The sequence below is a fragment of the Oryzias latipes genome, chromosome 17, assembly GCF_053564925.1.
Source record: "Oryzias latipes strain Hd-rR chromosome 17, Olatipes_Hd-rR_3.1".
In the NCBI taxonomy this organism is placed as follows: domain Eukaryota; kingdom Metazoa; phylum Chordata; class Actinopteri; order Beloniformes; family Adrianichthyidae; genus Oryzias; species Oryzias latipes.
In genome coordinates, this window is record NC_136253.1 from 8,655,461 (window position 1) to 8,673,137 (window position 17,677).

Here is a 17,677-nt window from a genome sequence, read left to right on the forward strand (position 1 = left end):
AAGATCACATTGTCAGGAGCCGGGGCCAGGGCGGTTCATTTGTGTCTCACTTCCGGGTTCGGGCTTTTATTTTGTTAACTCATGTTTAGTCTTCAGTTGGTTCTTTAGGTAACTTACCCCGGTCTTCACCGGCACCACCTGTTTTCAATTTATGATGTGTATATAAGTTCTTGTTTGTGTTTCACTTGTCACCGGATCGTTCTACTTGTTTCACCTCGGCCTTCACGAGTTTAAGAGCCTTCTTTAGGATTAAAGGATCCTTATTTTGATTCAAACTTCTGCCGTCCTGCTTTTGTGTCCGAATTCAAATCCTTGACACACATGGCTCAGAGTAAACTATTTTCTGAATATGTCCATCTTCAATCCTTCAACTGGGCAGGGTCCTGGTCCTGCTAAGAGATGAAATCTGCATCTCCATCCAGCAGAAGGAATCCTGAAATCCTCTAGACCAGGGGTCCCCAACCTTTTTCAGGCCACGAACCGGTTTAATGTCAGACATTATTTTCACGGACTGGCCCAAACTGGTTGTTGTTGTTGTCAAGCTACAGCTATTACAAGGGATGAGTGTCACTGACTCCATGTGCACATGCACTTGTTTTATGTGGTAACTAATGCTTCTGGTAATCAATGAAGTAATGTCTGATCAATTTCTAAAGGTCGATCTGCTGTTAGTTGGAATGCTATCTTGGAAAGTGATGCTGTTCTTTTCCTTCTTTTGGAGAAGGAGACTCTAAAAGACGTGCATTCTTCTGGCCTAAAATAGATCAGTATGTCGATGCTAATCCTACAACTTCATATAAACGCTGGGACTCAAATGAGTCGAGACTTGCACATCCACACATTTATAAGAACAGAAACCATCACACGCACAAACACATGTTTAGTACCTTCTCTGATTTCTCTCTACCAGAGTCGACATTCCAGGGAATCGGGTTTCATTGTGTGTTTTATTTACATGCATGGTTGATAAAAAAACGTGTAATAACGGTGGCCTGCCAGTGATTATGATACGTCACACCGTTTTTGGGTCATGGGCTATCACAGTAATGTCTACCCCAAGTGTGGAGCAATAAATACAGCAGTGGTAGACAGAAAGACAGTAGGGAAGCAAGAGTGAGATTGGTCTGGAAACCGGGTCAAGTTGTCATTTGAACCGTCAGTCACCTTTCCCAGGCCTGAACTGTGACACAGCCGGAGGGGGGACTAGTTACACTAAGGCAACCAGCTCCACCCACTAAACCATTTATTCAAGATATTTGTAGGAGCAGGATAGTCCTTTTTCATGAGAATAGAGAATATAAAGGTGGAGTAAATGCAGTTTGTCCATAGCCCGAGTCACGTGCACCTGTGCAGGTCAGCCCCATACAGGTGCTGCAGATTTCTGGGTTGTCTGTGCAAGTAAAGGGTTGAAAAAGAAGTGTCTGCATCTTAAAAGGCCTGTATCATGTAAAACCAACTTTTTGAGCTTTTAGGTGTTCATTTTCATTCCTCACTAAAACATCTGAAACAAAGTGGTATTTTGATGTGAGGATTCCTCTAAAAACCTGCTCTCTGACCACCGGCCCCTCCCAACCCACACAAAAAAGAGTGGGTTCTGACATTGTGACATCACAATGTGAGGAACCGCCCCTTCCAGGAAGAGTCTGCATTGCCAGCCCTGCCCCCAGACTAACAGACACGCCCACTTTCTCAGTGGAGCTAGCGGTGATTGGCTAAACTCTTTCCTTTATATGAACATTATGAACATCCGCCTTTATAAAAGTTCAGATGTTTGATCCTGTGGGAGAATCACAGACACGCTGCTCTGAAACAATCCTGTCGTTTCTACTTCCTGGTAGGAAAATGAGCTGAAAATAATTAATATTTGATTTACAAAAATCCTTCTTTAGTGTTCCGAAGGTAACATATGATCACATATAGGGGTATAGTTTACTCTGAAAGGCTAAAGAAAAGCAGGATATAAATATAAAATATAATTTTTTTTAGCAGGATATTGGCCCTTTAAAAGGGTCGCAGGTGTGTCATGCAGTTCCCTTGAGGTTTGTGCAACCACCTCATGGAAATGGAACGGACCATTGTCGTGTGTGTGTTAAGTGCATCATGAAATATTTGTCAGGATAATTTAAGTTACACATTCTTATGGCATACGGGTGATGATGTCGCACAGCGCCCTTTATGTGGCACTCCAATGAGGTGTGCGCGCTGCCTCCTTATTGACTGAGTGCTATGCTGCATGCACGTGATGCGTAGTCACATTCATGAGATGTCCACACAAATTATGCTCTGATTGTCTAATTGTCTCATTTGTAATAGCCAGGCTGCGTTCTTCGGTAAACGGTGAACGTGATCTGATCATGTGCAGCACCAACGTGCTTCCTGCAGTGTGCAGGACACGCCTGCATCTCACCCCCTTTCGTATAGTCGCGTGTTCTTCCAGTGTTCACTAGCACCTGACGCCCGCAGCATAAAAAAATGTGCATGTGCAGCAGTTTCTACTACGGGCTCACCGGATGGTCAACAAGCTTCAGAACTGCGTAGGAGCCACCTGCGTGTCTGCACAGATGTGCCCAAATCCACCAGCAAGGACAGTCGGGACTAAGGCTTAAATAAATGACACAAGGAACATTTTAGTCAAGACTGATGATGAAAAGTATGAACCTAAATTCCGACTCTGAACTAAAAAAATCCACTTAAGACTGTAACTCTTAGTTAATAAGATTTTGTGTGCATAAAAATACTCACAAAAAAAGTTCTACGTCCATCACAAACCAGAAAACCCTTGTTAAAAACACACAGTACATGCAGCCCAGTCTGCACATTTGTAGTAATAAATATCCAAAATGACTTTTTCTGGCAGACCGTGGAAGAACCCGGAGTAAACGAATAGTCTACTGTTATTCATTCAACCGGATGCAGGACTGCAGGCGGTGCTTTGGAAGTTGAAAAGGCTGTGGTCATCGTTTCAAAAACACAAGAGACAAACAGAACGCTTTTTTCTGCCTTAGGTGTTGTGAGCAATGGGCTATCGCTCGTTTCAATGCTGCAGTATGTGTGCTAATGAGAGAGTAAAGGGCTGACATGTCATCACCAGGTGATCAAAGCTCCTCCCCTCCATCTCTTTTGCCCCTCTAACTGCCCAAGCCCCAGCAGCTGACATTAGAAACACTGACCTGTATCAACATTTAATGCCACTTGTGAAGGTACAATTGGCCATCACTAGCACAAACACAGGCTGACCAGCAGTAGCCCAAAGTTCCTACCTTCACTCCTGCACCACAGACAATAGCAAACACTTCAGGCTAAATAGAAGCATCTTCAAGAACTCCAGACCATTTCTGTTCTGCTCTTATTCTTTACCCTCCTTTACTCGCATTAAACCAACTGTTCAAAGAAATAATGCCGTTTAAGTAGAACGGCGCCACTGACGGCGTTGTAGGTTAAGTAATGGCGGGTCATTCAAGATCCTGATCGGCTAGGGAGTCAAGTGGGCAGGGCCATCCTCACGCTCTCCAAGCTGTGCGGCTACCAGGATCCAGACAACAGGAAGTGTCAGCGAAAAAGGCAGCAAATATCAACGCTATTTTCGTTTAGTTGAAACAAAATGAGCAAACGTTTACGTCAAATGTATGCCGTGTCCATGAAAAAGGCCAACGTCCGTGTGAAGTGAAGCTCCAAACCCAAACTTTTTGTCTCACGGACCACCGTGCGTGTGCTCCAGGGACAAAGCATCAGAACAGCACAGAGTGGATTTTACAGCCCGGTGACTCCCACAGAACCGGACCCAGTTGTGGTTGTGGAGCACATCGACCCACTGATGAGTCGCAGTCACTCAGAGATCCAGAGCTGAACTTTCCCCTCCGTGCTGTGAAACGTTCAGAAAGTACCGGAACGTGTGTCTTCAGAATTTACGTTCAGCTTATGTCAAGTTAATATTCTTAATATTTCTGTTGAGCTTTTTGCAGTTTTGAATGATTCCGATAAATAAATATTTACATTTCTCTCTATTATAATTAGACAACAGAACTTCATTGGTAGAATTATACCAGCAAACTAGAAGTGTCACTTTGATTAAACTATGGCGCCAAAGTTATTTGTTATGTTTTCAGGCAGGCCAGGAAACACATACCACTGATATGACACTGAGTAACTAATACTTTAAAAATGCAGAAGCTGAGTTACTCTTGGGTGGTGTAACTACTAACTATAACTAAGACTAACTGTTCCTGACTGAAAGTGAAATAAAAAAACCTGAGTACAAACATCCAGACTCTTCATTTCAACACGTGGCTGATGAGCTACACTCTCTACAATCAGCCACTGAAGTAAAAAGTGGATCCAGTGGAGGGAACAGGATTTTGGACATACGTGAAAGACTTCATGCATTTCCAAATTCCACATTCTTCCAGCAAGGGGGGTGGTCTGATTTCTACAGAAGAAAATAAAACCACAGTTGAGGATCTTGTGTTTTAGCATTTTTAAGTCTATTTACGATACAGAAACTGAGCTTTGGTCCCAACAGAATGACTCTGGACCCAAAGAAAAGACTGAGGAAAGAGCACTAAGGGTGAATGGGATGCCTGCTACCGCCGGGGTTTCTGGGTGATGTCAGTGGGTGTGTCGACAGCATTGGGGGAGCCCCACGCATTCCCACTCAGCTCCACAGAGAAAAACCCCACAGTCCTTCGGCACACTCATCTTTCTTTAGCCTCCTCCTTTCGTTCTCACCATCCTCTTCTCTCTGGATCCTGTCTTTTCCCTCTTTTGGTCTTGAACATGTGGCCCGTCTGGTCTCTGCTCAGTCCAGTTCGCTTCCTGGAGTGTCCCCCTCTGCCGGGCTGTCCGGCTGCCCGTGGCCTCTTGGCACTTCTCATCCCTTTGGCAGGAGGGAACACCGGCTCCAAGCTCAATCAATACCTGCTGCTTTTTTTAAACGCGCAAGTCCACAAGTGCTTGAAAAAATGACAAGGCAACAGCCTGAGCTGCTGTCTTCTTGCAGTCTGTCTCTCTTCTCGCCGCTCTCAGCAAAGCCACATTAATCGGTCCCTCGTGTTCTTGTCTGTCCCCTGCTTCTAAATGTGGCTCAGAACTGCTGCCCTCCTCTTCCTCTCTTTCCTTTCTCTACGTGTCTTTCAGTGATTCTCTCCTTCCTCACAGCCAGCAGACACCTTTCCTTTACTTTTTCTCCTGCTTCTCTTCATCTTTTTCTCTCTCTAAGACACACAGATACACACATACACAAACAATCACACACTAATTCACACACATAATATGCATGCTTGTGCACATGTGTGTGTGTGGATGAATAAATGTGCATCACTGCAGCAGAGAAGTCAAGTGCAGACTCAGGAGGAGGGCTTAAAAAAGGAGTGGAGCCTTCATCCCATCCTACCCCTCATCCCAAGTCAAACACACAGTTATTACACAACTCTGCTAAGATTCAGTGATCCTCTCCAGATGGAGAGCGTACACTTGTGTGTGTGTGTGTGTGTGTGTGTGTGTGTATATACATATTGTGTATGACTGGCAGATAGGGTATTACATTAAGTAGCTCTTGGGATACAGCTTGCTTAGAACAAACACACAAACCTCTCCACGTGTACACACACTGACATGCGTGCAAGGTCAGCCATAGCTGGTGGCAGTTTATTGAGACGTGTGTGATTGTGATTATAAATCTGTGTTTTCTTCGACTGCATTCAAAGAGGAAGAAAAGAGCGAACAAACGAACACATGACGACTCTGGAAGATACTCTGTGAACTCCAATCGGATAAGGAATCAACACTGAAAGTTCAATAAAACAAAGATATTTTACACACACTTTACTGTTTTCGTGTAGGTTGCTGGAGCTGAACCAGCTGTTGGGTGAAGCGGGACACCCTCACCAGGGTTTAATCACAAAAAATGATTACTGTATTTGTGGGTTTTTTGCATAGTTTCACAAAACAGATCTTTTCTGACCCTGCAATTGTCATCTTGTTAACCTGCTTAAATTCTACAAGAAATAATGATGTTGTTCATTAAGGCTGTTAATTTTTTATTGACAGAGTTGACTAATCAACTATGAATAATTGTTGATGCTAATTTGGTATTGTCGATGCGTCGTTGCTTTTTTGTCACCTTAAATGATTATAACCACAAAGTTATTGGGATCCCAAAGCACAACAGGATCTTTAGGAGGCGTCATCCCAAGAATAAGAAGAAAGAGACACAACTGTACGTTTCATGCTGCATTCACACCGGCCGCGTGTGGTGCGTTCAAGAACGCGCTCTACATGGTTTATGAACATGCATCCAGCCGGTGTTGGACACACGGACCAGCACCACACACGCGGTAAGCGACTGGAAGAAGTTTCTTCTTCTTTTGTGTATTTACTGTTCATCAGCGCTCGTCCCCCATCTGCAACAGGAAGGGGTTCGGTGCGTAAAGTCAAAGTGGTGCAAATCCTTCAAATCTTGCTCCAGACGTTTTGTTTTAACAGCTCTGTTCCTAGAAATGTTCGTATTGGAGTCACTAATCCGACAAACTGCAATTATTAATGTTTCCTCCATGATCATGTTTACAACGACTGGTAATTCCGTGTTTTGAAGCGGACGCCACCCACACGTCACAACCTAATCTGAGTCTACGATTGGTCTCAGTGCTGCTTTGGTGCGATTCAGCATGAAAAGGTTCAACCGGTTCAACTGTCAGCTTGTGATCAATGATCGCCTCATTTGGATGTAGAGGTCGCGGCCTGACCTAAAAACTAGCATAGCGACGCGCGATCACTGGCGTTCTGGAAGCCCGAAATTCTGGTCTGCAGCATTGAGTGTAGAGTAGGGAGGAGCCAGTGCACGCCAGAGATGCTCCAACACTTCCACAGAGCATCCTTGACATGTTTCTGAAAGGAATGAGACCTCTGTCTGTGGTTGAAGAGGATTTAAAGACATGATTGGAGTGCTGCACTCTGGCTAAAGTCACTTTTGCAAACTAATGGAGGAAAATTTACTGTAGAATATTTTACTTTTCACCAATTGCAAAAGTAAAACACATGTTCATAAAAATATTTTTCAATATATATTTAGACTGGGATAAACCAGAAACCCTCATCAAGTCTGTGAATCAAAAAATAGAAACTAACTCTAATGAAGCAAAGAAAACATCTCTAGCTATCTGTGTGACCATCTGACCAGAAGGAAGGCTAAAGTAAAGAAAAAAAACATTCTTAAGAATCAGCAAAAAGTTCAGAACAGCTGGGTGAGGAACCACATGGTCCACCGGACCAGACCAGAGTTCTGGAGTCAGCAACATGGAAAACTTTGAGGAGCGTTTGATCACAGAAGCAAAACGCAAACAAATATTGACAAACACGGATGCTAAAGCGCAGATACTTTAGACGGCTGTCAGTCTGACGGCAGAAAAACAATATGGAACTTCATATACATGTGTGGAACCTAGTCAGCTGTGACACTGTAATTGTCACAATTGTAATTGTAATTGTAATAATTGTATCTTTTTTAACCACCTAAATTTTTGTTGGTAAAGTAAAAATATCTGATTAGAAGTCAAAAACCAGATAATCATTTATGTAAAAAATAAACAAAAAGTACAGTCAAGCTGAACAGAGGTGGAGTTACATGACTTTCTTTCCTTCCTTTAAAGCAATTAACTAAACTCTTTTTGACAAACCTAATATTTTGATGGTTTTATGCACATGAGTCAAACTCAAGGCCCGCTGTGTCTTTTTATGTGGCCCGCGAGAGAATAAAAGTTTTTAAATTCTTGAAATAAAAATTGGTGCGTTTTTATTCATATCTATAGGGAATCGGACTTGAAATATCAGATTGGGCAACTACACATTAGGACTTAAACAGTGCCCATATAACCTAACCTGATTACCCCTGCCCTACACGATCCAGTGCTTTGGCTAATCTTTTTGACCTAGATTTAAGGTGTTCTGGGTCTAACAGCCCACCTATTTTTCGGAAATAAGTATTTGACTCCGGGCTCGAACCCACGCTACCGGATCTCAAGGACAAACCCTTCACCATTGAGCTACTAGTCCCTGTAAAATAAATATCAAAAAATAAATTAAGAGCATGCTTCGTCCAAAAGCTACATTGACCACAATGCCTTTTGTCTACAATAGCTGCGTAGTGACGGCCTACCGCCAATGCAGTGTTTCCACATTCATGCCAACGAGTGTAATTGAGACATAAATATTATTTTATAATCATTTATTTATTTATTAATGAAATAATATTTATGTCATTTATGTCATGTTATTTATTATAAATAAAATAATAAATAAATATAAACAAAAATTGACACAGACGGAAGACTGTTTTAAGAAAGATGGGAAGGCGAATACTTGTTTGTGTCACGGTGCCTCTGTCAGCTCTCCTCCCCCTCCCCTCTCTGCTTGGCTTCTGATTCCTCTCAGCTGTGTCCACTCATCTCATCAACCACCAGACCTTCAAAAGGAGATCCAGAACCAGTATTCATCGCCAGTTCGTTGCCCCAGATGGTGCCTAGTCTAGTCTCATGTTTATTCTAGTCCATGTGCTCATGGTCTCGTCTAACGTTGTTTATGCCTCGCCTTCAGGACCTTCACATCACGAGTGGACACCTGAGTCACCTGTTTACCTGAGCCAAAGAACCTCACGGAACTCCAAGAACCTCAAGCCACGCCACAAGCTACGTCCAGCAACCTCACCTGTTGCACTCCAGCCTCCAGCCACATCAAGATCCCAAGCTACTTCGAATCAAATTAAAACTAATACTTACCATCTTACTCACCTGTGTTTTCCTTCCAGGTTCCAGCGCCTGGGTCTGTCTCGCCTAGCTTGCCATGACAAGGAGAAGGACTGGTATGTGTTTTGTGTTACGAGGTTGTGTCAGTTGTCAAAGAGTACAATCTTAGTCTGCGTTTTTATACCTAACATGGAGCTATGTTCACTAAAGCCGGCATTCAATAAAAGCAACAAATTGCCCAAGAATTAAAAGGCAAACTGAGGTCGCAGCAGAGATGGTTCACTAAATCAACACCCAAAAACGAGGCCACAGTGAAAGCTAGCTTCATTGTGGCTGAAGAAATTGCCCACTCTTCCAGGTCTTTTTCAGGGGGGGCCTTTTTAAAGCAGTGTATGCTGAAGGCTTGTGAGCAGGTGTGCCCTGACCAGTTACAGACTTTTAAAAATGTCAGTTTATCAAGAAACACCTTCGCGGGCTGAACTAGCGGAGGAAGGAACTAGCAGAAAATCTTAAAACGAAGAGACATGCAGCTACACAGCTTTTTATTAGCCCTTGATGAAAGCACAGGTAGCACGGACAACAGCACAGTTATCAATTTTTATTAGAGGCGTAAAGAAGGTGCTGGGGATGGAGGACATTGGGATCGAGTCATGAAAACAGTAAACTTCATTCGGCCGTCAGTCCCAGCAGATTTTGCTGGAGATGGGCTCGGAACACGGGGATGTGCCATACCACACAGAAGGAAGGTGGCCGAGTAGAAGCAGAGTCCTCAAGCTATTTTTGAGCTCAGGGAAGAAATTCCTCTTTTTATGCGGAGTAAAGAAAACCCCATTTCTTAACTGTCAGATCCACAGTGGCTGTGTGACTTTGCTTTTATATGTAACATAACCGGGGCAACTGCGGTGCAGCGGTAGGGGGGTCGACCCATGATCGTAAGATTTTAGGTTCAATTCCCGCCTTGCACACCCATGAGTCGAAGTGTTCTTAGGCAAGACACAGAACCCCACCCTGCCTCTGGTGGTAGGCGGGCACCTGTGTTTGGCAGCAGAGCGGCCACCAGTGTGTGAATGTGTGTGTGACTGGGTGAATGGGTCTGTGACTGGAATGCGCTTTGAGCTACATAAGTATACGCCATTTAACCGACCATCTTGCCCAGCTAAATCAGAAGCTGCAGGGACGCAAACAACTCATAACGAAAATGTCCGACACAATGACGGCTTTCCAGTGTAAACTGGTCTTATGGATGTGGCAAGCGAAACAGGACAATCTTGTCTATTTTCCTGTTTGTCAGAGCCTCATTTCCTGAGACTTTTTCATGCTGCTGGTGTCCTATCCATGTTTGGGAGCACCCATCTGTGTGAACAGATTTTTTTTCCATAATGAATCTGAACAAAAACAAGCACAGATCACGCCTCACAGATCACAGACGACAACCTCCACGCTGTTCTACGTATTGCCTCAGCACAGGACCTAAAACCAGACATTGACACACTGACCACACATCTGGTCAGAAAACACACAGGTAAGCATTTTCCAAGAACTTAATTAAAATATAGTAAAATGTAATTCAACCATGATGAAGAACAGTTAAACTGTGTGCAACTTTATGATTGTGCTGTAAATGTGTTTTTTTGTTTCAGAACATGATCAATCGATGGTGGAGAAAGAATCCACTTTGTGTGTTCAAAGACAGGCAGCATCTCCTCATCGAAGATAAACTTTAAATTTGACAAATACAGTTGTGAACTGAGTCAACCTTTATTTTGGTATTTTTAGTTGATTACATATTATTTATGTGTAGCTGCTTACTGATGCTGTCCCAGGTTACTGCTCAGGAATCAATGAGGCTCTGGAGGCGATTGGGGAAATCAGTCATGCTGAAAATAGGGAGTGCAGCAGTGACGCACGCAGCAGCTGGCTCGCTGCAGCCGCACACAGGCCCTATTGACGAATCTGGGTGTGTGCTTGGAGAGGGGCAGCCAGCAGCTATATTAGGGCCTCTGGCATTGACACTGCTGCCCTTTGGTGGAATGGCCTTACTTGACACTTTTTCTTCTGAAACTTTGGATTGTTTTCTTTTGTTTTTGCGCAGAGAAAACTGTTTTGTCTCTTCATTTGACATTGCATCACTCAGGTCTCTCAGTGAAAATATCCTTTTTCTGGCGGGCTCTTTAGCTGTGCTAAAAGTAACCCAAGCCTCGCCTATCTCTCCTTCATAGCTTCTGCTCATACTGTCTTTTCTACAGTCTGTGTTGTCTGAATCCACCGTGTGCTCATGCTGCGCTAAAAGCTCTCCGTTCTGTGTCGGAACAGCAGCTCTCTGCTGTTCACACGTCGCAATAAGCCATGTTTGCTGTGCATTGTCACAGGTTGTGGATGGGCCGGCTGGAGGGAACCGTGTCCTGGTACTCTTGGTACAACAGACGTCACTGTCGAGAAAGACACACTATTGTGTACATGAATGTGCCGCACAAGAGCAAAGTGCGCCTATTGTTCCAAACTGTTGAAAGGTTTTCAAAATGTGTCAAAAAGCTCTAATATCTTTAGTCTACTAAGTACATTGTTGGACAGGAACACTTTTAACATGCTGCTCATCCAAATTTGATACGTTTAAAAAGCATTTCAAGGACTTGCTGAGGAGGAAAGGGTTTGAACTTTGGCCTTGATGTGAAGCTCTAAAATGTGACTCTCTCAGCTGAGAGACAGAAAAACAGGTAAGGAGAGAATGGAGGCTTGTTCTGTTGTGCTCTTCTCTTGTTTATTTCTGGCTGTGGTCTAACATCACCTGCTTTGATCTCCTCATATGATCCAAAAGACTCATGGCTGGAGGAGTTTGGATGACGCTCAGGAGGCGCATGCCTTCAAGTTCAGAAAGATTTATTACAAAGAACTTTGCACTAAAACTCCTAACAACATTGTATTCCTTCAGCGAGTCAATAGACTGTAGTTCAGGTATTTTTATGGCTTTGTACAAAAAGAATATACCTCTAAGAAAATTTCTAGTGCTTGATACGATTTAACAAGGTGTCTAAAAAGAATGAATTATTGGGGTCTACATGAAAAGATCCTAAAAGCTCCAGCATACAAAGATTTATTTTTTAATACAAAACATATTCAAGAGCCAATATCCAATCTTCTCAAGGTATTCAGGTACAAGAAGTAGACTCAAAACACATGAAAAGCAGCAAATGTCATAAGAAAAACTTCGTCCACGGGGGCTCAAGACCACTACACAAAACTATACTGTAGTAATGTGTCACAAGGTGGTCCATGGACTTAGTCCCTGCAACAGTTTGCAACACAAGCTGGACATGCGTATTAAGATAAAAATCCTAAAGTGGTTTCAGACAGTTAGCATAGAATCCTTCTGTCAACATCCACTTCAGACAGGTATAGGTTGCTTTCCAGACCCAATATATAAACAGTCTCCATTTGGTGTTTGGTGAGAGCGGATGGTGACTCTGAAGCAGTGGTGGACTGAGTTATAGGTGGGTGGCATCAACAAGAAATGGAGGGATTTGCAACCACTAAACAGGAATGGAGCCAATGGAGAATGGTTCTATTCTCCAACCCAACTTTAGTCAGAGACTGAGGCACAATGACACTGTGGGCTGTCCTGACAGTGGAAGAAAGATTCAAAAGAACTGGAAATGAGAGTTTTGTTTGCTTCATTGGGCCTTCGGGAAAGGTAGAAAAGCGCTATACAAGTATTTACATTTACCATTTCATTTGATTCAGTGGACTTTCACACACAGCTCTCCCAAAAATAAACCAAAGACTGGAGCAGACCAAACAGCAAGACACTTCTAAAGACTGCTCACATGGGGGCAGTCCTGCCTGACCAAGACGGGAAAAAGCAAAACAAAAAACATGGAAGTCCCACTAATTCTCTCTCTATTTCAAATGATGGTTGGCGGTTCCTCCTCACAGCACCATATTACCCATATTACCCTCTCCATTTATTCCAAAAAATGGTCAATGGTGTGTCTATAGTGCTTTACTACCTTCCTTTGAGGCCCAAAACGCTTTACAGACCATTCACCCACAGACACACATTCACACACTGATGGAGCCAACCTATAACCATCAAAAGAAATGTGGGGTTCAGTGTCTTGCCCAAGCACACTTTGGCTCATGGGAAAGCAGGGGGGACCTAACTTGTGATCTTCTGATCAGTGGTCAACCGCTCTACCTCTGGTTATATGTCCACTGTGTATGTCTTTGGTCCATGGTTTCTGTCTATGGTCCACTGTCTTTGTCAACTGAACAAGTTGATTGAATGTTTGTTTACATCTATGGACCACAAAGAATAACATCTTCTATTGTTACCTAGATGCATTCCAAGCTTTGCACTCATCTTTGCTATTGATGTTTGAGTTAGTCATTACATACATTGCCGTTGACAGAAAAGTTCTTGGTAACTGTTGCCGTGGTCTTTGGTCCTGATGTTTTCCCTACGTCGTCAAAAGTGTCTTTGGTGACATTGCGGCGGTCTTAACAGTTTCTTGTAGTTTGTCATTAGAACTTTTCTGTGGGACAATTCTTGTTAATGTCAGACCTGTCACTGACTGCCCTCAAACTGCACCCGTGTTTGCTACCACAGTACGGATAAAATATCTACTTATAGAGCTGATGTTAACACACAGCTGGCATTTCTACACATGCGCATTGCAGAAAAGGAAAAAATCTGTGCATGCATACAGTGGTTTTACATTCCAGAGTAATGTCTTACTCATACCACCGATTTAAAATTTAGAGAATTGTTTAAATGAAATCTAGGAGTAACAAGATTATTCATAAAAAGTTTTTCTAAAATTGACATCACACGGCTGATTGAGCACTCAACAGGCCAGAAAAGGAATGCAAGCCGAAAAACTGGCAGAATGAAAATATGACCATTATAGTTTAAAGTTTATTTACAGAAATGAACGAGTTTGGGAGAATTTCAAGCAGGCAGCTCAACAGTGCGTTTACCTGTTTACTCCTCCCCGTGGGTGGTTCAGCCCAATTAACTCACCAGTTCTGCGACCTACTTAAAGATCCAGGTGTGCGCTCTACGCCCTCTTCATCCATTTCCATTTGTTGCTCCACCCTCCTTCCACCTGTGAGCTCCGTTAGGGGTAATTTTACACTCGATGTTTTCCACTGAGATTTTTGTTTTATGTATCTGAACGGAGCCTTATGCCAAACTAAAAGAAAATATGGAAATAAATCTTCTTTACTGCATGAGTTCTCTGAGTGAAATTAGGTTGAATATAAGTTTTATGTGTACTCATCAATTACTCAAATCCTTAACCCTTTAACAACCCAACTAAGAAAGAAAGTCAAAGAATGAAAAATGTCTCTCTGACAATGACCTTTTGGACCTGGAAGGAATGGCCAACTGCCCAGCGTGTTCCCGCCCTAGCCCGACAGTGACTGGGATAAACTCCTGCATCCCCAGAAATAGGATGAAGCAGATTTAGAAAATGGATGAATAAATGGACGAATACACCCTTTGGGTAACCCTTGTACTATCCTAGGGACTTTAACGTTGGGAGTTGGGTCATCTAGACCCACTAGACAGTGCTCTGAACCTTTTTTTCTTCAATGATTTGTGATCTTCACTGGTGTCCATGGATTACATGAAATCTTTCCACCTTTATCCACCTTTGTCATGGTAGGGAGAACACGTCAATGCAAGGGGGGGGGTCATCTAAGATAGCACAAGGGTTAAGCAAGCAGTTAATGAAAGTGAGGTAAGGCCTTAGTCACAGCTGCCCTCACGGATAGATACGGGCAGAAATGGTGCAGGTAGCCCTCAGGAGATATCAAGGTCGTAGGTCGCTTGGTGAACCCATATAGGGAAAATGGTCATGCACATTTTTCCACGGTCACACTGCGAGCGGCAGATCATACTGAACACTTCAACGTCGCCCAAAGGTGTGTTAGTTTGAAGTCACGTCCTCAGGGAGGTGGTATGGACTTTTCTATTTTTCAATCCCATAGAGCGTGGCGTGAGGACATCGTGCGACAGCATCACCCATACTTCATAAGAGCTGCAACTTCTATCAGTATAGCAAATACACCACACATGCAACGATTGTACATTCCATTTTCATGACACTGTGTGAGCCTCAAGGGAACAGCAAGACACACCTGCGCTCCCCTGGTTCCTGTCTGTGACCCTCCACGCGCCCCGACAACCCAGAAACCTGCAGCACTGGTGCGGGGCAGCACCGGGGATGGGTGCTAAGGTAAAGTACCAGAAGGGTTACGGACTGTAACTGGCTTAACGTTGCACAGGGGGAAAAAGCTGTGGCACAACCTGGAAAATGACCATCACTCCATCCACTGAAACTGTTGCAAAATCTACAAATCCCAAACATTTAGCTAACCCTTCAGTAATGCCACCTTGTGAAGAAAAGCCAGACTTCAGTTGATTTCAAACTGGCTCAAACGCACCAACAAAACACTTAGATCTCCAAGTTCTCCAAGTAATGGCAAATACCGTTTTGTGTCTGAGTTTACACTAATATTATTGTAAAACTACAGAATGCATCTGCACACCGAATGTGGGTAACCTTGATATAAAATAATAATAAACCCAGCACGAAGCGGTTCCTTGCTCCCCATCTAATGGTTGGATCCTGGTTATACTGTGTTGATTCTAAGCCGTTGTACTTCATAGATCAGAATAAAACAGATCAGGAATGCGTCAGGTCATAGATGGCATACACAAACACAAGCAGCTCGCCAAGATCAAGACTCACCAACAAATAAACAAACCGGGGCCATTCAAGTTCTGTGCCGGGGGGGGGGATTTGCACCAATTTTAAGGTCATCAAATGGACTTCTCTCTGATTTAGATCTGAATAAGAAACCTAAAAAATTCTTATTTTCCCCTTCTAAAAACAGAGAAACCTCAGTCACACAAACAGCAGCTTGTGAACAAATATCACAGAGAAACATGCTCCAAAAAGTCCTGACACATCTGTTCCTTCAAAGTAAAAGCCTCTGTCCAGTCAGATCTGAAGACACGTGTTTTGCTTTTCCTCTCCCTAAACAATCAGAAACTTACCCAATGCAGGAGTGTCTGCGCGTGGAGAAGCTGCCGTGCATCTTCCGGGAAAAACGGGATTCCTTATTCATGTTGTTACTTTCTTTAAAAAATCAGCAGGAGAAAACGATGAGCCTTTGTGTCGTCAGTGAAGTCAGTGTCGAAGGAAAGAGGCTGTCCATCTAACTTTTTTGGCACCAGAATAGTTCATTCAAGAGGATGATGAGAAGATCCAGGAGTAACAATTGAAAAACATGCAAGATGCAAACTCCAGGTTACAACACAACGTAAGATCAGGAGCAGAGAAAATCCAAAGTGCATCAAAGTGTGACGTGAAATTACAAAGTAATGATTTAGTCTCTACATGAAGATATGTCCATTTGTTTTAGTAGATTGTAGGAAATCAGTGAGGATCAAGCTGCAGTCTGTTGCATGTGTGGGTGGGATGAACCTTAAAAGGCAAAGAGTACGGACCATACAGACTCCGGATCAGCACATCATCTCAGTCACAGGGAAGGTGAGGGGCCAGATTTAGACCCTACTACTAGAGGATGTGTTGGCTGTCAGTGCTCATTCATTCAGTCCTCTTTCAGATGCATCAACATACAATATTTCTTCTCTTTTTTTAATTCTCTTCAATTTTTCCAAATGATCCAGGAACTTAAACAGTTCAGTCATTCCAGAAAAATCCCCATTCTCTTTGGAGTTCCATCCATCCACCTCGGCAGGAAACCACCCGTCTGAAGCAAGTCTGAGCGATCAACCATCAGCAGCTGAGTGAAGTTATTCCTGGTGGAGGAAAAAAAACAGCTGCAGGGCTCTTCTCCAATCAGATGCTCCCGTGTCGACCATGGCGGAGCTGTGCTCTCCTGAGAGTGGTGGGACCAAACTCACGCTAAAACAACAAACAACACTATCTCCCTTCAGAGGGAGGCAGGGGGAGGGATAAGGGGTGGGGTTCTGGATGCTGAAAGAGACACAAACAAGGACATAGTTGTACACGGCTGAGCTCTGTGTCTGCTGACCTGCATGCACCACTTCTGAACTCAACAGGTGTGTTTGTACATAATGGACGGCACAGACGTGCTGTGACGAAACCAGTGCTGGAAGGTGCTTGTTGTGATGGGATGCTGTGGTTTGTGACGCACCTTTACAGTCCTGTACAAGCGGAGCCCTGAAACACCGAGGAGCAAAGGGGTCAAAGGTTGTTTTACCGGCTCATCTGCTGTTCTCAACAAAAGATTTGATGAAAACAGGGACACTCACTGAAATCCATTTGACTCGCAGTTTAAGGTGGAAAACGGCATAAATAACAGCTGACAGTGTTTTAGAGAAGCGCATGGGCATGTTCTACATGTGAGCTTTCTTTGACCTTTACTTTCCGCTCAACCCTCAGGTTTGTTTAATTCTTCTTCCTTGTCCGTCATCAATAAGTCTTTTTCATTTTAGCTTTCTAAGACAGAAACTTCCTGAACAGCCTAACCTTTCTGCAGCGACATTGAAGCTGTCCAGTTTCCAAAACAGACACCTTTCTACATTAAACATGGAAAGTCTGTCACACTCACACTTTCAACAGACACTCAGAATAACAGGAAAGTAGAAAAGGAAAATATCAGTCAATGTCTCACGCAAGATGAAGGGGCTCATACTTTTTCAGGTTGGTTATTTAATGTATTGAACTACTTCAAGTTAGAAAAACCTCTCTTATTACAGTGTGAGGACTCTGATTAAATGACCTTCTCAAGCACAGATGATGCTTTTATCTGAGGAAAAAGTGAAGACTGATGAGGTTCTGCTTCTGGACTTGTCGACATTTTTTTCAAATTTCTGCTTCTAAACTTAAATGAAAACGTTCTCTGTAGATTTTTAACCCTTCAGGTTATCCTGAACGCGTTCTTTCATT

General features: G+C 43.2%; 1 protein-coding gene across 10 annotated transcripts in view; it reads right to left on the reverse strand.

The window, feature by feature from the left end:
- The window catches only part of pde4ca (phosphodiesterase 4C, cAMP-specific a), a 51,860-nt gene that overhangs the window by 21,866 nt on the left and 12,317 nt on the right, over nt 1-17,677 (reverse strand). For 2 of the 10 annotated variants that reach the window (XM_078934350.1, XM_020710799.3), the window contains exon 1: nt 15,796-16,666. The exons of 5 other annotated variants lie outside the window; for them this stretch is intronic. In XM_078934350.1, the coding sequence (XP_078790476.1) occupies nt 15,796-15,866 (71 nt within the window). In that variant the 5' untranslated portion in view covers nt 15,867-16,666. Of the gene's footprint in view, nt 1-4,725; nt 5,003-15,795; nt 16,742-17,677 lie in introns of those variants that run through there. 3 more of the 10 variants (XM_078934349.1, XM_078934351.1, XM_020710798.3) reach the window with 3 other exon arrangements.